Source organism: Rana temporaria, chromosome 3 (assembly GCF_905171775.1).
Source record: "Rana temporaria chromosome 3, aRanTem1.1, whole genome shotgun sequence".
Taxonomy (NCBI): domain Eukaryota; kingdom Metazoa; phylum Chordata; class Amphibia; order Anura; family Ranidae; genus Rana; species Rana temporaria.
The window spans coordinates 442910055-442935440 of NC_053491.1; the positions used below are offsets into that span (position 1 = coordinate 442910055).

At 46.0% G+C, this 25386-nt stretch overlaps 1 protein-coding gene across 1 annotated transcript in view; it reads right to left on the reverse strand.

Annotated features, from left to right (window-relative positions):
• Positions 1 to 9687: 9687 nt before the first annotated feature.
• Positions 9688 to 25386, reverse strand: part of FARSA (phenylalanyl-tRNA synthetase subunit alpha) — a 46897-nt gene continuing 31198 nt past the window's right edge. The window contains exons 12-13 of the mRNA XM_040346489.1: positions 22238 to 22352; positions 9688 to 10218 (exon numbers count right to left, since the gene is read on the reverse strand). Coding sequence (XP_040202423.1) covers positions 10113 to 10218; positions 22238 to 22352 — 221 coding nt within the window. The 3' untranslated portion in view covers positions 9688 to 10112. The remainder of the gene's footprint in view (positions 10219 to 22237; positions 22353 to 25386) is intronic.

Here is a 25386-nt window from a genome sequence, read left to right on the forward strand (position 1 = left end):
TACACAAACTTCGAGAGCTGAAGCTTGCGACACAAAATAGTGGCTTTATTTTTTCATAATAAGCATCCTTTACCTGCAGACATTCCTCTTTTCACTTCCTCATTGTTCGTTTTTGCTCAGAAGTTGCTCTATTTCTTCTCTGTTCTGTTCACTTCCTGCTTGTCTGATTGTTACTGACCACCGTGATGGGAGGCTTTACTGCGGTGGTCAGTGACGTGCTCACGCCCTCCTGGGAACTACATCTGTGTGGCAGGACGCTCTCTACGTGTTAGAGACTTCAAGGAGGTGTGAATTACTGGGCGTGCCGCCATGCATACTGGGAAATGTAGCTCTTACATGAATGAGCGCCGCAAACCAGTAAGTGAATGAGAGAACAGAAACTAGAACGCCGGAGGTGATATAGATGAAGGAATTTAATAGGTATTTACTCGTTTTTAACAGAATCATTACACTATTCTGTCTACCTTGCAGACATTAATTTTAGGCAAAACATTTTTTTCCTTTACAACTCCTTTAAATCAGAACATAAATGAACGTAATTTTTGTTTTTTTTAAATATGTAAATAAGTTCTAGTGTAACAATCCTTAACTAGGGGTTCCTTGACCTGCGGCTGATTGACCTCCCATTTGACGGGGCCTTCATAGTTTCGCAATAAGCCAGCAGTATGGCACCGCTGTTCTTTTTAGTGTCTTCAAAAAGGGGGCATTCTTCCTACTGACCACCAATATAAAGGGGCATTTTTTCCCACTGACCCTTGACTAATTGGTTTTAGCAGGTGTTCCCCTAGACCTGAATATTTTTGCAATTATTCCTTGGCAGTAAAATAGGTTGAGAAAGGCTGGTTTAATGGGTATGATGTGCAATAAAAGTGAAGCGAGTCGCATCTGCATTTTGAATAAACTTACATAATTGGAAAGCCATTGATTCAGCAATCTAACACATTTCTAGTGATTTAAGTAGCATGACAAAGATATTACAAATCTCCCATGTAGCTTAGACACACATACACACACTTGCCCAATTTATTTTTTTATGACAATTTAGCTGCAATAAATGCCAAATTAGTTGAAAGTGGTTTCCTGCTGACAGATTCCATGTATAGATTACTGTAAAAATAAAAAAAGGAACTTCTTACCCTATTGTAGAGCGTGTGATTTTTTTTTTTTTATCTACCAACCAACCTACCTTTGTGCCAGTATGTTTAACCACTTCAATACAGGGCTTAAGGCTGCATTCACACCTGAGCATTTTGTCGCCTGAAGCGTGACGCTCAAAACCGCTAGAGGGGAAAAAATACATTATTCCCTATGGACATGGTTCACATCTGCACGCCAATACGCCGAACGCGCCAATCGGGCGGTTTGGGTGGTTTTGAGCGTTTCTATTTCCCATAGAAAGTAATGGAAACGCTCGATTCAAGCGACTAGCGCAACAACGAGCGTTTGCTACGGGCGTTTTGTCGCTTTAATCAATAGAACATTTCACCCAGGCAGAAGATAAAAAAAAATCTACCAACATAGCAACAAGTGATGAAAAGATGATAAATTTTCCTATTGGCTAAAATAAAAAACGTTGAAGTACAAAAACGTCAGACAACGCTGAATGCAAACGCGCAAATAAGCATGAATACGTGCGAAAAAACGCCGGAAAAAAACGACCTACGCTCAGGTGTGAATGCTGCCTTAAAAGAGACACTAAAGGCAAAATTGTTTTTGTTTAAAAAATACCAAACATGTTATACTTACCTCCGCTGTGCAGTTCGTTTTTCACAGAGTGGCCCCGATCCACGTCTTCTGGGGTCCCTCGGCGGCTTCTGAGCGCGAGCTAACGGGCACAGGGGAAATTTAATTTTTATTTATTTTACTTATTTTAAAAAAAAAAAAATTTCAGATCGCTTTTATTCCCATTACGAGGAATGTAAACATCCCTTGTAATAGGAATAGTGTGCGACAGGTCCTCTTTAAGGAGAGATGCGGGGTCAATAAGACTACACATCTCTCCTCCAGGCTGGAAACCATGAGATTGTGAAAAAAAAAAAAAAAATCACAGATCTCATTCTTACTAGCCGCAATTGCGGTTTGTTTACTTACGGGTACCCGGGCGTGACGTCATCACATCGCGCCCGGGCCTCCGACGGTCAAAGAGATGACTGGTGACCATCTGGTCACCAGTCATCTCTATGCTGCACATCCGGCGGACGGCGATCATCTCTCCGGGCCCCCGATGGGACGGGAGAGCCCGGAGAAGCACCGGATGGCGGCGGGAGGGGGTGTCCCCTCCCGCCATCTATAAGAACAATCAAGCTATGACCGTTCTTACGGTGTGCAGGATCGCCGCCGGAAGAAAATAATATCTGAATGATGCCTCTAGGTGCAGGCATCATTCAGATATCCCCACACAAAGTACAGGACGTCATATGACGTCCACCCGGGATAACAGATCCTCTTTTTGGACTTCATATGGCGGCGTGCGGGTTTAAAGTGGTTAAAAACTGTAAGGAGGGAATGTAAAAATAATGGCATGTAGTGTACAACCGATACACCCCAATGATACGCCTCAATGATGACTAAGGGTCCATTTAAAGTGGTTCTAAAGTCAGAAGGTTCTTTCTCTTAATGAATTCTTTGCGTCAAGATAAAAAAAAAAAAAAAAAGCAGTGACGCGCCCCGTCCACCAGGCAGTCACGAAAACAAGTTTAAAAAAAAAAACGTGGCCCTTTAAAAAAATTTTTATAAAACTTTGTTCTCTGCCTTCTGTGTGCAGCAGCTCCCCTAATACTTACCCGAGCCCCATCTTGATCGAGCGATGTTGCACAAGAGTCTCAGCTGTCTGGGACTCCTCTCCTCTTTGGCTGACAGAGCAGCGGGTGCCATTGGCTCTACTGCTGTCAAAGTCAGTCAGCCAATGAGGAGAGAAAGGGGGGGCAGAGCCTAGCTACGGCTCCTTGTCTGAATGGACACAGAGGAGCAGCAGCTCGGCTCAGGTGCCCCCATGGCAAGCTGCATGCTATGGGAGCACTCGGCAGGAGGGAGGGTCCAGGTGCTCCAGCAAGGGAGCAGAGAAGAGGAGAATCTTGGCCGCTCTGTGCAAAACCCCTACACTACTAGAGCAGGTAAGTATGACATGTTTGTTATATTAAAAAATAAATAAAAATACATTAGTATCACATTAAAATTGGAATGTGTGTTAATAAGCGCTGAAACAGCCTATTAAAATGAACGGTTGCCAGTGCACCTCCATGTACTCAAAATCAGACATGGTTTTTTTTTGTAACAATGCACTATTGCGCACCTCAAATGCCTTTGTGTATTGCTGCATCAAAAAAAATAAAAAATTGCCACTGCAACACATAACATGCATTGCTGTGCATTACCGCAACGTGAACTTTTAAAATGGGCCCTCAATGATCAGTACACTTCTCTCGCAGTGTGTTTCCATTGGTGTTCCAGTTTCTCCCCTGTCCAAGAACTTAACAGTATGCTCTGAGGTTAATGGGTGCAAAAAAAATATGCTTACCCAAAGTGAGTCTGGTATGAGAAAAAACCTTAGTTAGACTTACCGGTAACGGTATTTCTATGAGTCTTTCAGGACAGCACCTGGAGAGAGCGCAGCTCCACCCACTTCCCAGGAAACACTGCAGTCAATGCTATAACTTCCGCCCCCTTCCACCATGGCCTCAGTTGTTCACGAGTACCTCCGGCCACGCTGAAATTAGATAAGCAGAACATAGAAACTACACGCATTAGCATATATATATATATTATCTTTAATAATAAAAGGGCGGGTTATCGGTGCTGTCCTGAAAGACTCATAGAAATACCGTTACCGGTAAGTCTAACTAAGGTTTTCTCACCTCGTCTTTCAGGACAGCACCTGGAGATAACCGAGTACTTACTCTAGGGTGGGACCACCGCTTGCAGGACCTTCCTGCCAAAAGACTGCTCTGACACAGAGAGCAAATCCATCCTATAATGACGAGCGAAGGTGGAAAAGCTCGTCCACGTTGCCGCTTTACAGATGTGTTCTTGCGAAGCTCCAGCCCGTTCTGCCCAGGAAGTTGCCACTGCCCTAGTAGAATGGGCCATTACACCCGGAGGAGGATCCAAACCTTTAGCTTTGTATGCCTCATGGATAGCCATACGTAACCATCTAGCCAGGGTACTCTTGGAAGCCCCATGCCCCTTGCGGGATCCCGAAAACAGAACGAAAAGCGAATTCGCCTTTCTGAACTCACTAGAGACCTCTAGATAGCGTCTAATGCATCTCCTGACATCTAAGGAATGGAATTATCTCTCCTTCGGACAAGAAGGAGTTGGACAAAAGGTAGGTAACACTATTTCCTGCGTCCTATGAAATACTGACACTACCTTCGGAAGAAAACTCGGATCAGTTCTTAATACTACCCTATCAGGGAAGATTGACAAAAAAGGCTCCAAAATGGAAAGCGCCTGAAGCTCGCTAACCCTCCTCGCTGAGGTGACCGCTACCAAAAGCACCAATTTCAAAGTCAGAAATTTTATAGAGGCGTCTACCAGTGGTTCGAAGGGCTTTTTAGTCAAACCCCCCAGGACCACTGATAAATCCCACTTGGGGAAAAATTTAAACGGGGAAGGCCTAGCCCTGGCTAAGGCCTTAAAAAATCTGATAAACGTCTCTCTAGAAACACTGACAAAGCCGCCACCTGCGCCTTCAAGGTGCTGGCTGCCAGACCCTTATCCATACCATCTTGTAAAAACTCCAAGACGGAACAAGTATTCCAAGGAGAATAATTTTTACCTTCACACCAAGAATTGAAAACCCTCCAAGTCTTGAAATAGATGGCCCTCGTGACCTCTTTCCTGCTACTAAGTAGCGTATCTACCAAACGTTTGGACAAACCCTTCCTGCTAAGAATTAGCTCTTCAGTAACCAGGCCGTGAGTCTTAACCGACTCACGTCTGGATGAAGTAGAGGGCCCTGAAACAATAAATCTTTTCTGACTGGCAGTACCCAGGGATCTTCTACTGCCAGTTCCAACAGACTCGAAAACCAAGGCCTCTTGGGCCAGTACGGGGCTATCAGGATCAGAGTAGTCATCTCCTCCTGAAGCTTCCGTAGCACTAAAGGAATGATCTGAACTGGGGGGAAGGCATAGCACAGGCGGAAGGGCCAGCGTTGGACTAACGCATCTAGACCCTTTGCCTGGTCCATTCTGTTTAGAGAAAAATAAGCCGGAACCTTGGCATTGGACTGGGACGCGAACAGGTCTATCTGAGGAGTTCCCCACTTGTTTACTAGCTCTTGGAAGACCTCCGGGCATAAACACCATTCCGATTCCAGAACCCTCGTCCGACTTAAAAAGTCTGCCAGAAGGTTTAGGCTGCCTTTTAGGTGTACAGCCGATAGGGATGCCAAGTTCACCTCTGCCCAGGACAGAGTCTGTAAGGCCAGATTGAGGAGTACCTTGCTTCTCGTGCCCCCCTGTCTGGAAACATACGCCACCGCTGTGTCGTTGTCTGACAGAATCTGGACGTGTTGGTCCAGAATCAGTTCCTGGAAGGCCCTTAGCCCTAACCAAATGGCCCCGAGTTCCCTCCAATTGGAGGACCTCCTGGACTCCTCCCTCGTCCAGGATCCCTGTGCCATCTGCCCGTCCAGGTGTGCACCCCATCCCCACGAACTCGCGTCCGTAGTTAGGACCCTTGTAGTGGGGAAGGACCAAGACAGGCCTAGGCGCAGATTTGCCTGGCCTCTCCACCACCAAAGTTTCCTTTTCACTGAAGACGGAACTCTGAATCTCTTCTCTAGGGATTCCCCATGGGTCCAATTCTGAAGGATCGCCTGTTGTAGGTCCCTTGAATGGAGACGAGCCCACTGCACCGCCGGAATGGCGGCCGTGAGTAAGCCCATTGTGGACATGGCTGAGCGAACAGAAATCGGCATATTCGACTGAATTGTCTTCACCGCAGCCTGAAGTTTCTCTATCTTTTCTTCTGGTAGAAAAAACTTCCCCTGAACAGAGTCTATAGCGTATCCTAGAAAGACTATCCTCTGGGAGGGCACTAGATTTGACTTCTCTTTGTTCAGAATCCATCCGAGCCCTTCCAAATGAGCCTGGGTCCTCCTCAGGTCCAGGAGAAGCTGCTCCTCCGACTTGGCGAACACCAGGAGGTCGTCCAAGTATGGAATTATAGAAATCCCCCTGAGCCTTAGGGGTGCCAAGGCCTCTGCCACCACCTTTGAAAAGACTCTGGGAGAGGAGGAAAGGCCGAATGGGAGGGCTCTGAATTGGAAATGTCTCACTCCGCTCTCTGTTCTGATGGCTAGGCGCAGATAGCGCTGGGAGGAAGTCCTGATCGGGACGTGCAAATATGCATCCCTTAAAGGGTCACTAAAGGAATTTTTTTTTTTAGCTGAAATGATTGTTTACAGGGCATAGAGACATAATAGTTAACTGATTCCTTTTAAAAATGATTAAAAAATAGATAAAAAACAATCATATAATGTGCCTGCAGTGTAGTTTCGTTTTTGCTGTTGTTTGCTGGTTCTCTGATGTACAGAGAGCCACTAGAGGGCAGTCAGCCAATAGAGAGCAGTGATACTTTGTCTAAAACTCCTCAGCACCAATCCAGTTTCGTTTTACACACAATAATCACATTAGTGACCACCGTGAGAAATCTCCCAGCACTGTGGTTATCAGGAAACAGGCAACCAGGAAGTGTCCAGAACAGAGAGGATTTACAGCAACATTAAAAGCAAAAACGAACAATGAGGACATGAAACCAGGACTGCAGTAAGGTAAAGGAAGCTATTTAGCTAAAAAAAAAAAAATCCTTTAGTGACCCTTTAAATCTATCGATGCTAGAAAGCACCCCAGAGGAAGAAGCTTTCTCACCGAGTATATAGAATCCATTCGGAATCTCTTGTACCGGATAGCTAGATTCAGGACTTTTAGGTTTAAAATTAACCTGAATTTGCCCGACGGCTTCCTTACTAGAAATATATGGGAATAACAGCCCTCCCCCTGTTCTCTCTGGGGCACTGGCGTAATCACCCTCTGTTGGAGAAAATCTTCCACTAATGCAGTGTTTCTCAATTCCAGTCCTCAGGCCCCCCCAACAGGTCAGGTTTTCAGGATTTCCCTCAGATGAAAAGGCTGTGGTGATTACTAAGGCAGTGAAACTGATCAAATCACCTGTGCAAAATAATGGAAATCCTGAAAACCTGACCTGTTGGGGGGGCCTGAGGACTGGAATTGAGAAACACTGCACTAATGACAGCATTTCCCGAGATTTCTCTTGCTCTCTGGGCAATTGGGTCACATAAAACCGCGACGGTGGTCTTCCCGAGAACTCCAGTGCGTAGCCCTCTGCAATCAGTTTGAGGACATACGGACTGGACGTCGCTTCTGCCCACTGTGGAAGGAAGGCTTGGAGCCGACCTCCCACAGCTGGGAGACCGTCACTGGGGCTTAGCAGGCTGGCTGGGGGAGCGAAATAACACCCCAGGCTTCCCGCGGCCCCTCTGGGACCGCCAGGGTCTACCACCCTGGCCTCTTTGCGCATCCTTAGGACCCTTGGCTTGGAAAAAAGGACGAAAATTTTTCTTGGGCCCCGAATCTACCTTTTTTAAAGGAATAGCCTTCTTTCTATCCGCCGTCCTATCCAGAACGGCGTCTAGCCCTGTGCCAAACACCAAGTCTCCTTCAAATGGTAACCCACAAAGTTTCACTTTAGAGGCTGTGTCCCCCTGCCAGGTCTTAACCCATAAGGCCCTTCTGGTTGAATTTATCAACGCCGAGGATCTGGCGGAGAGCTTCACGGATTCAGCAGATGCATCCGCTATATAGCCTACCGCTTTCATAAGGACTGGAAAGGACTCCAAAAGCTCTCTACGAGAGGTCCCAGCCTCGATGTGACCTTTAAGCTGATCCAGCCAATGCTCAAGGTTTCTAGCCACCACAGTGGATGCCATAGCTGGCTTGAGATTAATCAAGGTGGTATCCCAGGCTTTTTTGAGCAGGCTATCTGCTCTTTTATCCAGGGGATCTTTAAGGGTACCTGTATCCTCAAAAGCTAGGTCCGTATTGCGGGAAACTTGAGAATGCTGCATCCAGCTTAGGCCTTTTATTCCATGCCTGCGTTGGATCTTCATCGAAAGGAAATCTCCTTTTCAGAGATTTAGAAAAGAAGGGTGCCTTTTCCGGGTCCTTCCATTCTCTCTTAATTGTTTCGGACAATACTTTATGTACCGGGAAGGTACGATGTTTCACCTCATCCAAGCCCTGGTACATCCTGTCATGCAAGGACAGCTGAGTCGCATCTTCCTTAATGTTTAGGGTAGAATGAATAGTCCTTAATAGGTCATCAACCTCCTCTAAGGACAGTTTATAGCGCAAGGAAGAAGTATCCCTTTCTTCTTCTTCCTCCGCCTCTGATCCTGAAACAACATTTTCAGGCTCCTCCTCCTCGGACTCACTGTCTAACCTTCTAGATGTGGAGGGGGTACTGGCCCTGACCTTAGATCCTTTAGTCGGACCCTTGTCCAGGAAGGAGCGAAAAGACTGGAAAGTCTGGTGCAACTCCTCCCTAAACGAAGAGAGCAACTCCCCCGTACCCTTGACGGTGGGCTGCTCAGAGGCCGAACTAGTAGAGGCCTCCCCCCTGACAATCTCCGCAATACAAGTTTTGCATAAAGGTTTGGTCCAGTTCCCCTTAAGGGAAGCTTTACAAGTAGCACACCGCTTCTTGGAAGGAGGAGGTTCTACCACTTTAAGTTTTTCTTTAACTTTCTGAAACGACACAAAGGACAACAACGCTATGTTTAACCTTTGTATGCCAGACCAGCAAATCACCAAGTGCACACAGCTAGTGAACAAAATAAAACCAGAACCCATCACCGCTGTACCAGAAAACTACACACACCCACAGAAGTGACTAGGGTGAGTGAGGCAGGCTCCCCTCCCCCGAAGGGGCAGAAAAGAGGGACATAACAATACCCTGGTACATTGACCACCGCTGGGTCTGCTACCTGGGCCGGGCTGGTGCTTGTGGCTCCTGCTCCCGCCACCTCCGCTGCGTCTTCTGGCTCCATGGTCCCAGAACGCTGCGGGCGTGCGACAGCTTTTTAAATTTCCCGGCTCTTTCTCGCCGCTGCGAGACCCGGAAATAGCACCGCCGAGGCCACTCCTCCTCCTGCGTTCCAGGCGGCCGGAACCGGAAGCCACCACGCGCCGCCGGAAGTCCCGCCTCCACCCGGAAAGGACATCACTACGCCCTCCGCTCCGGGACCTCGTATGCCGGAAGAACGGCACCTGACCGCCCCCCCCCGCAAGCTACGATGCCCGGACTCAGGGAGCGGGACCTCCAGCAGCCTCTGTCCTCGCCAGACCGAAGAGGAGAAGTACCCGACCTTCACCCGCGCGTCAGGGGAGAAGTCGAGTCCGCCTCCTGGAGGATCACCTCCTAACACATCAAACACCGGTATGCTCCAAAACCACCTTCCCCGCCTGGGGAGAGAACAGCACACCCTTGGTTCCCTGCAGCGCTTCCACCATGGCCGGAGGAAACACTACAACTGAGGCCATGGTGGAAGGGGGCGGAAGTTATAGCATTGACTGCAGTGTTTCCTGGGAAGTGGGTGGAGCTGCGCTCTCTCCAGGTGCTGTCCTGAAAGACGAGGTGAGAAAATTAAAAACACAACACCCATTTACTGATAAAGTAAATCTTTATTGTGGCTGGTTGTATCTAGTCTGCAAATATAGTAGTAAAACTGTTGGTGTTTTCTGTATTCCCTTTTGTAAGGTGAAGCAGACACAAGACTTCAACAATTCACACCTGAAAGAGGGCAAATTCTAAAGGTCCAGGAGAGTATGTAAATAAATAGGGGTCTTTTTTATTTTTTTTTATATAAAAAACATTTTTACTATCTTGTTCTTAGAAAAGGGAGGGATATATAAATGTCACATCATTTATAAAATATGGGTAATATGGTGGATGTTTTCAAACATGGTCACTCTGTGGCTTCTAAATATGAGAGCACCAAGCCTGGCCATTGATGGACTGAAGACTTCTGCCTCTCCTTCAATCAGTTGTTGAAGTTCTCCATGTTGTTCTTCCCAACTGCTAAGTTATTATGAGTCCAGGCGGCATATCGGACCGTCATACACCATCTGTAGATTGACTTTGTGCCCCACCAGCTCTCGAATGTTATTAATGCCATACTTGATCATCGTTGGCCTGAAACAGAGATAGAATCACAGTCAGTATATTTTCCACTGAACCAATTCATGAACTGGATTCTAGCATCTTCAGGGTCCCCTGTAGACAAGATCCCACCTCAGCACCAACTACCCCAGAGTCTCAGCTCCCCGCACTGCAACAGTGAGGCTCCAGTCCTGCTGCATTTAATGAGAAATTTTAGTAAATCGAACTAGCACTTTCAGATGGAGCGGAATCCATCCAAGCGGATCCACCTGCTCAGTGGGGGATCCCTCCGCTGATTCCTGCCAAGAAGGCGGATGACAGGTCCATGTCCGCTATGCAGAGAAAACACAGCCCGCTGTTCTCTATGGGGCTGCCTGTCTTACTATACAACTGTTATCCAATCCGATCCGCCAGATGGATGGTGAACATATCCCCCACCCATCAGTCTGTTTTTAGCGGACCACATTGGACAGGATGCCGGCGGGTGACAGTGGACACATGTCCTCGGACAGCCACTGTCCCATACAGAAGGATGGCTGGTCCGATCAGGTTCGCATGAAAACTGGAGGGCGGACCCGATTGCCTTACACTTGGACCCCTTTCACACTGAGGAGTTTTTCAGGCGGTACAGCGCTAAAAATAGCACTGCTATACCGCCTGAAAAACTCCTGCACTGCATACTCAATGTGAAAGCCAGAGGGCTTTCACACTGAGGCGATGCGCTGGCGGGGGGGGTTAATACCGCACCGCTAGCGGCTGAATCCCGCGGAAAATTCGACGGTATAGCGCCACTATTTTTAGCGGCGCTATACTGCCACCGCGCCTCCCGCCCTAGTGTGAAAGGGGCCTAAGAGTAATGCATGTCAAGCTAAAAACATTTTCTAGCATGGGAAAGATTAGAAATCATGTCAAATTATCACTGCTATAAAAAGTGAAAAAAAGACAAATCAACATTAGTGCAAAATACCATAAGCCATCTATATCATTTGAAACCTAATAGACAAATCACACGCAAAAAAATAAAATAAAACGTGCTCACAATCTAAAATTCTTAATTGCTGACCAGCACCGTTAAGCGTTTTCACTCCACCCCTCCAGGATATAATACAAATGCAGTGCAACTAAACACAGTCTCTTAATAAGGAAGTAAACTTCCTCTGCTGACATTTACCTATAGGTAAGCCTTATTATAGGCTTACCTAGAGGTAGTGAAAATAACTCCTAAACGTGTACCGTTTAGGAGAGATTTACATTACATGCAGCCAGTGACCTCACTGGTGCATGTGCTCTGAAGGAGCAGCCACGGTGGCGTTCCTTCCGAGCCCCATGAACAGCGGCTCCCGGGTGCATGCGCGGGAGTGATGTCATTTCGTCTCCGGCCAATCACAGCGCCGGAGCCCACGAACCTGGAAGAAACGCCAGGGAAAATATCAACTGTATCAGCGGTGTGCGGGCAAGCATTTCAGAATTTATGCCAAGGCCCTATGCACACGAGAAGCAAATGCAAACACATGTAAACTCAAGTTTTCAAAGGCAAAAAACGGCGTTTAAAACGCCCGTTTTTGACGCGAATTTCGCAGCGTTTTACCGCGTCTGCAGCTATCAGCGTTCATAACAAAGACATTGTAGACCCTCCCAAAGCTTTGAAAACGCAAAAACGTTTGCGTCGGAACCCAAAATTTTGCTTCTGAAAAAACAAGCCTTAACCCAACTGCTTTAAAACGCAAAAAAACGTGAATGTGTGCATGGACACATAGGATAACATTAAATGTGTTCAGGGGCAGTTGAAAAAAATGCCCAAATGTCTCTGAACTCGAGTTTACCAGCGTCTCGTGTGCATGGGGCCCTAGTCTTGCAGGGTTTTTTTCCTTCTTTTTTCCAGAGTTTACAACCTCTTTACATAAATAAGTCCCAAATAACGAAAACAATAAATAAGTCCCAAATAACATAACACTAAGGCCCTGTACACACAATCAGTCCAAACGGATGAAAACGGTATGCCCCATCGGTCTGTTGTCCTTCGGTCCAAAAACAGAGAACTTGCTTTAAAATTGGACCGATAGGTCAAAACCGATGGTTGGTACGCCAAAGCATCGGTTCCAAACCCGAGCATGCTCAGAATCAAGTCGACGCATGCTTGAAAGCATTGAACTTAATTTTTCTCGGCACGTCGTTGTGTTTTACGTCACCGCGTTGGACTCGATCGGTTTTTGAACTGATGGTGTGTAGGCACATCAGACCATCAGTAAGCTTCATAGGTTAACCGATGAAACTGAACTTCAGTCCGTTCTCATCAGTTTGGACTGATCGTGTGTACAGGGCCTTAATGAACCATATGCACTCACCTCCTGGTTTGGACCTTAATCAATAAGCAAGATCACTATACTGCAGATAGGATTCAGTTCTGGTGCAACCAAAAAAAGGGTCCTGCACGATGTTACAGATGCGGTACGATTTGAGCAATACAGAATGATGGCTCACATTGCACTGCTGAAGAATCGCATGTCATATGAACAAGAATGCGGTGCGATTCCTTGTCAAAAAAAAAAATGCATGTGTTTTTCAGCACCTCACGTGTGAACTGGCATGCAACTGCGGTGCTGAAATTTCTATTTACAATCAAAAAGTTGTACAAAGTGGCAGTCAAACTTTAAGTCCCCTTTCACACTGGTGCGTTTTTCAGGCGCTTTGGCGTTAAAAAAACGCCAGTAAAGCGCCTAAAAGAAGCCTCATCTGCAATCCCAATGTGAAAGCCTGAGTGCTTTCAGAGCCCTTTCACACTGCCAGCGCCCAAAAAAAACGGACGTTACTTACCGGTAACGGTGTTTCTATGAACCTTCCAGGACGGCACCCGAGAGATGATGGCTCCTCCCCACAGGAAACACAATCACTTAACAATTTAAAAGTCCCCACCCTTCCCCTTGATCCTCAGTATGAATTAGAGTAGTCCTGAACTGGTTCACAAGGGACATTGTTCCGTATAGGTACTTACCACCTAGCGTTTAGCTCATCTTTTCCCTCCACATAGGGCGGGAAGTAGGCCTGCCGTCCTGGAAGGTTCATAGAAACACCGTTACCGGTAAGTAACGTCCGTTTTCTCTCATCACCTTCCAGGACGGCACCCGAGAGGATAGACGAGTAACCAACAGGCCTACTTTAGGGTGGGACCCTTGCCTGCAAGGTCTATTGCTAGATGTCAGAATCTGATTTTATTTCACCACTTCCACTTCCTAGTGTGTGATGAGGGTATCCTAGCTGGATCATGAAAATGACCTGCAGGTCTGCTCCACCTATGCTCCTGTCTCCTCTTTGGATGCAGAGTCTAGGTGGCACGTGCTCTTAAAGAAAAAAATTCTGAGAGCTTGAGTATTCTTTAGGATAGAAAGGTTGGCTGCGCCAATATTCTAGCCATCGTGGTTGATAGTGTCTGCAAAGCTGCATAAGACCATCCAAAGTTTAGTCAGGATTTGTTCTGTGAAACAAAGACCTACTTTGATCAACCCAGAAAAAAAGAAAAAAAAACAACATGTGGTTTTAAGCCACTAGTCTGTACAGGAGAATGGTTTAGAAAGAAACAGGGTCTCCCGACGTACAATCCTTGTGGGTCCCCCTTTTTTGTTTGCCAAAGTCCTGGTGAAACAAGGAAATAAACCCACTCAAGGATACTAGATTAAGGGAAGTCTATTCCCTTCACTCAAATGACTGGACAGGTATGTGACCAAGCAGGGCGTTTGGTGTGCTCCTGCACTCCCTTCAGTCCACCTCCATTCATTGGAATGCATGTGACTTTATAGCGAGGACACTTATTGGTCAGTGTCTGGACCACAGGATACCTTGGCGTGGCTCGTTCGTGCGTCCGCTAATACGCGTGGACAGACTCCTGTCTCCAACGTACACTGCTAGACCGGACAAAAACAGCTGCTCTGCAAGCCGATTGACAAGCAGGTCCCATCCTGGTCATTCCCCATTTCTGGGTTCCTTCCCATCTGAATACCGACATGTCAGATGTGAGATTGTTCTATATACCCTAGGCTCCTTATAACCCTGCGAGTCGATCATTAAACTACGCAGAAAGGAGCCTGTTACGAAATTGCGAGTAACCACTGCATTCATTGGTATATAACAGAAAAGAACAAAGGTGTCGGGGAAAGAAAACTTTTCACCGCCCCCCGCGTATAATATGCAGATACATTTTACCCTATAATCTCAGGGTAAACCCATGAGTGCCACACGCCAACAGAATACAGTATTCTGTAAAAATCCAGTGTTTGAGGTCATGATCCACTCCACGCACCAAGGAGTGTTAAGTTAAGCAGATCCCTACCACAAGGGACCAATGCCATAGTAGGAGTAAAAGATGAATATTGGTTATTCATATCCAGTTCGTCCGAGGGGGTGACATGAAGGACATACACTGAGCTATAAAGCTCGGATCGGATCGGGAGAACCAGTCAGAAAGAATCCTGATGCTGAATTTTTTAGGCAAACAGCCCCTAACAGCGTAACCCCTTTCCTACTAAAAAGAACCTACTAGGTGATTTTATGACCTCCTTCCAGTGTCCTATAACCCTACTGGGTTCAGGTCTAGGGAATGTCCCTGGCATGCCTAGAAGTAAAGGCCCGCAATCAGAAATCCTGTTCCTTCCATGTGAATGGAAAATAAGGTCTGAAATAAAGTGACCGAAATGAAGTGACCAAAATGTCCCAGATATACAGGTCCTAGATCTTGTATTTCCGAAGGACAGCAAGCTCAGACTTAATATGGAAAGACAGATAGACACCCCCAGCCTCCACTGCTGTGTTTTCTGATATACAGACACCTGTAGGATAGAGAAGACACAACCAACCTTAGGTGTGTATTTCTCATATGTAGCAAGATACCATATAACCTAAGCCCAGAGAAAGGACAGAAGCTCCAAGTGTGAGCTTCTGATGCTTAATAGGTTTATAGGTCCTGTATCCAACAGAGAGGCCACTAGCCAATCTGGATTTTTTTTTTTTTTCTGAGTAATAAACAACGCAGAGGACACAGACACCTTCTACTGCTGCGTTTTATTTATGTGCAGCGACCCAAGGTAATAGATTCAGGACAGGAGGACAAGAACCACTATAGTGTTGTCTATTCCTGACTGACCGCAGTACGGTCTTCCAATCAACAGAAAATAATACTAGCACCTATAGTATATCTCTGATGATCATAGAAAAAAACAAACAGTCGCATGGCCAGTATGACCAAAAGGACATATGCGGCCTCAACCGTGTATTGCTGGTGTTATACTCCCTGCAGTCATAACTAGCAGAGAGTGGTATTAGCATACTTCAGATAAACAATAGGGTATAGGACAAGGGACCGAAATGTTACAGACAGTAACATTGTGTATTCCAACACCCACAGTCATATACCTGATAGAAACGTCACTAGCAAGAAAACTCAATGCTGTGCGTTTCTGGATAGTAACAGTATACCGTCATGAACCCACAATACCAGTTGTGCATTATTTTGATTAGAAAAAAAAAACTTGGAAAGTTTATATGACCAACAGCATGTTGTCAGCAACCCAATGTGTTACTTAATGCAACCTTGTCGGGTCATCTAATCAACAGAAATGTCACTAGCAAAAAAGGACCCTTAAAGCAGTGCATATCTGAATTTATAAATATCCTTAACAATAATACAATGCTATGCGTTTCTAATCAGCAAAATTGCATAGTCATATAACCAGCAGAAGTGTCGCTATCAGTAACTCAGCATCATGCGTTTCTGATAAGTAATAGTGTACCAACATGTAACCTCCAGAAATTTTTACCAACAGTAACTCAGTGTGGTATGTTTCTGAATAACCATAGTGTGCGGTTTATATAATAGAGGTGTCACCGACAAATCAATGTCATGCTTCTCTGATAAGCAATAATATACATGCATGTATCCGACAGAAATTACACCGACAGTAACTCAATGTGGTATGTTTCTGAATAACAATAGTGTGCGAATATAGCATAGAGGCGTCACCACCATTCAGTGTTATGCGTTTGATAAGGAACAGAGTACCGTTATCTAATCAATTTTAGGCATTTCTGGTGAGTCATAAGATATCCCTTGATCATCAGTCTACATATATACACACACAAATATATATATACATACACACACACACACACACACACATATATCTCAGAAATGACCCAAGATAAACCCATGTTGTGCATTTCTGATGTGCGGACAGACCAACGCTCTATCCTAGCATAACCTGAGTTTCAGATATTGATCCTTCATCCCAGTGAAGGAACATGGTAGTTCCAAATACTGGAAATCCGAGGTGTGTGACTATACCACAATAGTGGTAGCTGCTATTCTGCTATTGCAAAGGTCTGAGTAGGTGTAGCTGGTCCACACACAGGTGGAGCTAGTCCAAGCCTTTAAGGTCTTAACGAGCACAGACTCAGAAATCAATTAGGTCTCTCATGAAGAGGTGACCATAGTCTCAGGCTGGAGGCAATCAGACACCTGTATGGCTGATTTTCATAGTTTTAACACAGGGGTTTGTACCAGAGAAACTCCCAATTAAGGGTTGCAGGCTAGCATTTTATGCTTCTCACACCACCTAAATGGTTTGTTGCCTGAGCCACCTTTAGGGTGGGACCCTTGCCATAGTGTGCGGTTTAGATTAACTCTAACACACTGACAGATACACCAGCAGTGTAAGGAGGAAGTGATCGGTTGGAACTTGGGAGATATTGTAACCAATAAACAACCCCCACAAGGGTAATAAACCCACTAGTATGCCCCCTGTTGGGCCTATCCTAAGAGTTTAGGAGGTCAGTTTTTTGGCTAAAAAAACCTAACTGCACCCTTGTGATCTGCCTGTCAGATTCATGGCAGGCTGGCCCTAACTGGATTGAGCCTTGCTCAGCCCCCTTTTATGAGATTATTCTAGGGATTTTATAATCTCCTCAGAGGCCTGTATTTGCCTGCAGGAGTCCAACCAGACCCTCTAGGGTGAATGGCTCCTGTTTAGCTTGGCTTACCATATCCTCCCTGTCCTCCTTAAGCTTCCTCTACCTGGACTAGAGGGAATGACTGTGAGGGCGGGGAAAGGGCACTAGGTTCCGTTCGGACGAGGCCTTCTTGGGAGGATATGTCTTCTCTAGGGATAAGCTCCTCTATGTCAGACCTTAAGTTACGGACTGCCTGGCGGCTTCATGGAAAGTTTTTCCTTTCTCTGCCAAGTTATGAGGAGCTATGCCCTGTAGCGGTAGGAGACTGTTTATTTGGGGTCTCCTGGGATCCGCTGGGGGGTTTTTGCAAGACAAGAGATATACATATATGCATAATATTACTTTGTCCTCCCCCAGAACTGCAGGTTTGTACTGGGGAGGTGAAAGGGTGAGAAGTAAAAACCAGTCCTGTGCTGGCTGGCTGGCCCCAGAGACTCAGACCCTGAAGACCAGGACTCTCACTCCCTTTCCTCCTCCCTTTCCAAGGGGGAATGTACTCACTGCGCCCCGACCTGGATCTGCCTGCAGTCACATTTGCCTTCATCTCCTCCTGTCCATGAGGAGGTTTGGCTGGGTCCCCAGCTGTCGGTACCTCTTGTAAGGGCTATCCGCAAGCCGACCCTTCCGCCGCCACGCTTCTCTCCGGCGTTCCTTCCGGGTTGCGCTGTGAGGCAAAAGCCCACCTTCACTCAGAGAGGCTTGGAGCGCCATGTTTCCAAAAGTAGGAAGCAGTACCCGGGAAGAGAGAGCTCTTCAAATGGCGGCGTTTCTTCTGCACCCTAGCGATGGCAAGCCTCCCCGCAGCTCAGAGCGCTGGTGCACGCCTGGGGCGACCTGTGAGTTAGACCCGAAGGCCTACAGGTTAGTTCAGCCCTCCCCGGCCTCCCTAAGACCTGTCTCAACAGGGGTACCTTCGACCCTCCCCGGTCTCTAGGTTTTCAAACAAAACAAACGTGACGATGTGTTCGGAGAAACACAATCAATACTGAGGATCAAGGGGAAGGGTGGGGACTTTTAAATTGTTAAGTGATTGTGTTTCCTGTGGGGAGGAGCCATCATCTCTCGGGTGCCGTCCTGGAAGGTGATGAGAGAAAAAAAAAAAAAAAAGCTAGTAAGGCGCCCTTTATCACTGGGGCATTTTTCAGGCGCTTTGGCGTTAAAAAAAAAAGCTCCCTCAATGTATTCACCGCTGCAAAGAAGCTGCTTGCAGGACTTTTTTTGATGCCCTGCCAGCGCAGCGCCTCAGTGTGAAAGCACTTGGGCTTTCACATTGGGATTGCAGATACAGCTTCTTTCAGGCGCTTTACAGGTGCTTTTTTTTTTTTTTTTTAACGCCAAGACCCCTTTCACACTGGGACGTTTTTCAGGCGCTTTAGTGTGAAAGCACTCCGGCTTTCACATAGGGATTGCAGATACAGTTTCTTTCAGGCTTTTTTTTTTTTTAACGCTAAAGCGCCTGAAAAACACCCCAGGGTGAAAGGGGCCTAAAGCACATAATCTAACAGCACTGTTGATGGCCCTTATGAGGATCCATCACACAAGCATCTATAGGAGTCAAAAAACAGAACAGGTCCCGTGTGTTTGTTTACATGTGCAGAAGTGGAGCATAGGTCTCTAATGAGGGCACAGGGATTATGTGGTCAGGATTAAACATAGGACAGGCTAATCAGCAGCCAGGCTGTTCACTATGTCAACATTGACACTGAAGGTAATCCAATCAGTTTACGACTCTTCACCTGACTCTTGCTGCATTGTTATTCTGATTATCCCAAGTTATTCTCCGAATTTAACGCCTATCGGCCGGTACTTCTTTAACCACTAGCCGACCAGGTCGGCTGCGCGAATTCAAGGAGCTACCGTATTTATCGGCGTATAACACGCGCCGGCGTATAACGCGCACCCCAATTTTAAGAGGGAAGTTTCAGGAAAAAAACAACTTTGAAGCAAATTCCTCAATGCAGCCTGATCAATGCAGCACAAATAAACTCCTCATTGCAGCACAAATAAACTCAGCTTGTATGGCAATGGGATGGTACCTGGGACGGAGTGAAACACACCAGATGACAAGAAGCAGTGAGCTGCAATAGATGGAACCTTGTGGGACCTCTATCTTTTGTCTGCGATGGAAATGAGGGGATGACTCAGCCAGATGGATGCGAGGAAGCGAGCCCAATTGTGCTGGTGGGTGTCACATCAGTCCGCCATTGAAACAGCCAGTCGATGGCAAGCCTGTGCTTCCCGGGCGTGACGTCAATTGGCCAGGAAGTATAACCCAGAACGAGGCTTGGAGCGGGTGATGATGGTAGGCTCAAACAAAGCCTGTATCGAGACTGGGCTGGGACTGGGCAGGCACCTCAATGTGCAGGACGAGAGGAGGTTACACCTTACACACACAGTCCCGCCTCCGCCATCGGCATTGGACTAGCTACTGTGATAAGCAGAACACTGGTCCAATGGCGGAGGCGGAACTGTGTGTGTGTGTGTAAAGTGAAAGCAGAGCCGAACGGAGAGGAGATGACAGCTCTGAGGTACGTTATCGGCGTATAACGCGCACCCCTGGTTTGTCCCCGATTTTCAGGGGGAAAAAGTGCGCGTTATACGCCGATAAATACGGTAAATGTAATTTCGCATTCCAGCCATTAGGGGCGCGCCCCCTGGTGCCGATGCACGTGCCCGATCATCGCCGGGCACCCGCGATCGCTTGTTACAGAGCGGGAGCTGTGTGTGTAAACACACAGCTCCCAGTTCTGTCAGGGGGAGAAATGACTGATCACATGCTCATACAATGTATGAACAGCGATCTGTCATTTCCCCATGTCAGTTCCACCCCCCCTTCATTTAGAACACACCTAGGGATCATCATCATTAACCCCTTCCCCCTAGTGTTAACCCCTTCCCTGCCAGTGGCATTTTCACAGCACTGATCGCTATAAAAATGCCAATGGTCCCAAAAATGTGTCAAAAGTGTCTGAAGTGTCTGTCATAAGGTCGCAGTACCGATAAAAAAAAAAAAAAAAAAAAAAATCGCTGATCGCCGCCATTACTAGTAAAAAAAAAAAAAATATTGATAAAAATGCCATAAAACTATCCCCTATTTTGTAGACACTATAATTTTGCTTATTGCGTTTTTTTTTTTTTTTTTACGAAAAATATGTAGAATACGTATCGGCCTAAACAGGAAAATTGTTTTCTATTTTATTTTTTTGATATTTTTGGGGGATATTTATTACAACAAAAAAGTAAAAAATATTTTTTTTTTTCCAAAATTGTCGCTCTATTTTTGTTTATAGCGCAAAAAATAAAAACCGCAGAGGTGATCAAATACCACCAAAAGAAAGCTCTATTTGTGGGGAAAAAAGGACGCCAATTATGTTTAGGAGCCACGTCGCACGTCCGCGCAATTGTCAGTTAAAGCGATGCAGTGCCGAATTGCAAAAAGTGGCCCGGTTATTAACCAGCAAAATGGTCCGGGGCTGAAGTGGTTTAAGCTTTTTTTTTGTTGGGAAAGTTGCTTCAAATGAGTAAAGCAGGAAAGCCGAGACAGCTTCAGATGTCAGGTTCATGCTACAAGCACATGCTGGAGGAATTAAAGCATTTTGTGCCATTATAATGGCTCAGTAAACAGGTGCGAGTGACGTGTACTATATTAGTAAAGCTCCTTTCCCTGATGATATGCAGGCATGTTAACCATGGTAGTCGCAGGGTTAAAGGTCATACCCCTCAGCTGAGCAGGGTGGAGCCTTATGCCTGCGCCAAAACTTTATTAACCACTTAAGCCCCGGACCTTTAGGCAGCTAAATGCCCAGGCCAGGTTTTGCAATTCGGCACTGCACCGCTTTACCAGACAATTGCGCGGTCGTGCGATGCGGCTTCCAAACAAAATTGGCGTCCTTTTTTCCCCACAAATAGAGCTTTCTTTTGGTGGTATTTGATCACCTCTGCGGTTTTAATTTTTTGCGCTATAAACAAAAATAAAGCGACAGTTTTGAAAAAAATGCAATATTTTTTACTTTTTTCCTATAATAAATATCCCCCAAAAATATATAAAAAAACATTTGTTTTCCTCAGTTTAGGCCGATACGTATTTTTCTACCTATTTTTGGTTAAAAATAAATAAATAAATAAAAAAAAAATAAAAAAAAAAAAAATCGCAATAAGCGTTTATCAGTTGGTTTGCGCAAAATTTATAGCGTTTAAAAAATAGGGGATAGTTTTATTGCATTTTTATTAATTTTTTTTTTTTTTTTTTTTACTACTAATGGCGGCGATCAGCGATTTTTTTCGTGACTGCGACATTATGGCGGACACTTCGGACAATTTTGACACATTTTTGGGACCATTGTCATTTTCACAGCAAAAAATGCATTTAAAAATTGCATTGTTTATTGTGAAAATGACAGTTACAGTTTGGGAGTTACCACAGGGGGCGCTGTAGGAGTTAGGGTTCACCTAGTGTGTGGTTACAACTGTAGGGGGGTGTGGCTGTAGGAGTGATGTCATCGATTGTGTCTCCCTTTAGAGGGGATGACACGATCAATGCAGCCGCCACAGTGAAGCACGGGGAAGCCGTGTTTACACGCGGCTCTCCCCGTTCTGGGTACCGATCGCAGGACCCCAGCGGCGATCGGGTCCGCGGTCCCGGAGGTTCGGACAGGGTCGCAGGCGCGCATGTAAACGACATGCCGGTACGTCGATCTGCCCAGCTGTGCCATTCTGCCGACGTATATCGTCGTGCGGCGGTCGTTAAGTGGTTAATTCCCACCATAGATCCCTTGATCATAGTAGAGATCTGATTGGCTCAGGCAAACTATTTGCAGAGTAACTACAGGAAAGTCATCACCTTTATGCTGTAGATTCCCCACACTGCAGGTGTCCATGGTACAACCCGTACTATGTACCAGGCCATGAAGAGCAGCGTGTCAGCAGCTAGAAGGACTTCTGCCCATTTCTTATACACAACTCTGTCCTCTACAATGTACAGAATCCGTTTACCACACAAAATGGCTGCACTTTGACCATGGATATGGACAGCACTGGCATGTTCTCTTCATCTCACCTCTCCAGCGAGAGACCCCATGCAATGACCGACACTCCCTCTGGAAGCCCCATAGGCAGCAGCATCTCTGGCCGGAAAACTCCAGAGTTCCCCACTTCCACCCACTTCTTCAAGCCTGTGAAAAGAAGGAGATTACGTTAGCTTCCTAAAAATAAGAAATCGAAACACCACCAGTAGGCCACAGTAATAGTTACTTTGATAATTGACCCACAGTATCTTAACAGGTTTGAAAAACAGGGCAGTGTATGGACACCAGTATTTCAGCAAAACATGATTATACATGTTGGAAACAGTCAGCCTGGTCTCTGTTGTTCCCTATCTAGAGTGCTGAAATGAAAACGCCCCCAATGGGTTGCAGCGCATTCATGCTTGCGAATAAGGCTGCCCATAGACTGTTTGAATCTCAGCCGGTTCAACAGGTACATTCGAACCTTGTATGGGAAGGCTGAATGTACCAAGTTGATCCATCAATGAACTTCTGTACAACCAACCTGCCGGATCTTAAATGTGATCATCGCTAGCGGCTGGTCTAGCCGCTAGCAATAATTACTGTTCTTCCAGCGGGGACGGCTTTCCCCTCTGGGAGAATACAATGAAACGGCAGGAGGCATTCCCGTCAACATTGTATGTTGATAGGGGAAAGAGCACATTTCTTTCCTGTGGTTGCAGGAAAGTAATTTGCACCGTGTATGGCTGGCTTAAAGGGGTTGTAAAGGTACAATTTGTTTTCCCTAAATAGCTTCCTTTACCTCAGTGCAGTCCTCCTTCACTTACCTCATCCTTCCATTTTGCTTTTAACCACTTGCCGACCGCGCACCGCCGAAATACGTCCACAAGGTGGCTCTCCTAGGCGAGAGCACGTAATATGACGTCCTGTCTATTAGCCGCCACTAGGGGCGCGCGCGCGCCGCCGGAGGCGCGCGCCCCCCGCTCGCCCCTGACTCCCGTGCGTGTGCCCGGCGGGCGCGATCGCCGCCGGGCACACGCGATCGCTCGGTACAGAGCAGGGAACGGGAGCTGTGTGTGTAAACACACAGCTCTCGTTCCTGTCAGCAGGGGAAATGCTGATTTTCTGTTCATACAATGTATGAACCGAGGATCAGTGTTTCCCCTAGTGAGGCCACCCCCCCCCCCCACAGTAAGAACACACCCAGGCATACTTAACTCCTTCCCCGCCCCCTAGTGTTAACCCCTTCACTGCCAGTGGCATTTTTATAGTAATCCAATGCATTTTTATAGCACTGATCGCTATAAAAATGCCAATGGTCCCAAAAATGTGTCAAAAATGTCCGAAGTGTCCGCCATAATGTCGCAATACCGAAAAAAAAAAAATCGCTGATCGCCGCCATTACTAGTAAAAAAAAATATTAATAAAAATGCCATAAAAATACCCCCTATTTTGTAAACGCTATAACTTTTGCGCAAACCAATCAATAAACGCTTATTGCGATTTTTTTTTTACGAAAAATATGTAGAAGAATACGTATGGGCCTAAACTGAGGAAAAAAATTTTTTTTTATATATTTTTGGGGGATATTTATTACAGCAAAAAGTAAAAAAATTTCATTTTTTTTCAAAATTGTCGTTCTATTTTTGTTTATAGCGCAAAAAATAAAAAACGCAGAGGTGATCAAATACCACCAAAAGAAAGCTCTATTTGTGGGAAAAAAAGGACGCCAATTTTGTTTGGGAGCCACATCGCACGACCGCGCAATTGTCTGTTAAAGCGACGCAGTCCCGAATCGCAAAAAGTACTCTGGTCTTTGGGCAGCAATATGGTCCAGGGGGTAAGTGGTTAAATGTCCTTATTTCTTCTGAGAAATCCTCACTTCCTGTTCTTCTGTCTGTAACTCCACACAGTAATGCAAGGCTTTCTTCCTGGTGTGGAGAAAGCCTTTTTAGGGGGGAGGGGGCGAGCAGGAGTGTCAGGACGCTCACCAACACACAGCTCCTTTCTCTATCTGCAAAGTAGAGAGTGTCCTGACAGCCTCTTGAGGGGGGAGTGGGCGAGCAGGCAAGTCAGGACACTCTCAACTTTGCAGATAGAGAAAGAAGCTGTGTGTTAGTGGGTGTCCTGACAGTCCTGCTTGCCCCCTCCCCCCTCAAGAGGCCCTCTCCACACCAGGGAGAAAGCCTTGCATTACTGTGTGGAGATACAGACAGAAGAACAGGAAGTGAGGATTTCTCAGAAGAAATAAGGACATTTAAAAGCAACATCCAAGGATGAGGTAAGTGAAGGAGGACTGCACTAAGGTAAAGGAAGCCATTTAGGGCAATAATTTTTTTTACCTTTTACAACCCCTTTAAGGGATTTTCTGAAGATATGATCGTCAAGAAACAGAAATGAAGCCAAGATCAACAAAGCCATTTTTTATACCCAGTGCAGGCCGATTCATCGTCACTGCCCCATTTCACTTTGGAAGCTTTGTCCTTATGCAGCTCTGCAGTGAAAATGTCACTACCATAGGAAGTAGGGTTGTGCCGATACCACTTTAAGACCGAGTACAAGTTCAGATACATTTTTTGAAGTACTCGCCAATATCAATTTTTACAATACTTTCTTTTTTTTGGGGGGGGGGGGGGGTCATTTTATTTTTTATTATTCTTACAATTTAACCTTTAAATATATATATTTTTTTTAAATCAGCCCTGTTGGCTTTGGTGAGATAGAAATTTCCCTTTTGAGACAGGGAAAGGTACTGAAGACACAGTTTGCCCAGTTCCTTTTTTTTTAGCAGCCTCAGCTGCACTGAAGACGAATGAACAGTGACAGAGGCTCCTTCCCATTCATAAACATAGTTTACCATGCTCAGTAATGAATGCACAGTCGGGACACGGTAGACAGTTGGGGGGCGATTTGTGCAGCGGTGGGGGAAGTTATAAGCATCAATTTCCCTGTATAGCCTTTAATAAAGCAGCTAACAGCCACAGGAGGAAGGGGAGGAGAAGCAGCCGTCAGCTGCTTTATTGAAAAGCTATACAGGGAAATCGGTGCTTATAACGGCACCAAAAAAATAAAGAAAACCACGCAACACACACACACACCCCAGTGCAATTCATTTAAACTTGCCAGAGCCGACGTGGGCACAACGCTGTTTTACTGTGTGGGCTAGTGTGAACCCAATATCACACGTGCCCCTTCACCAGAA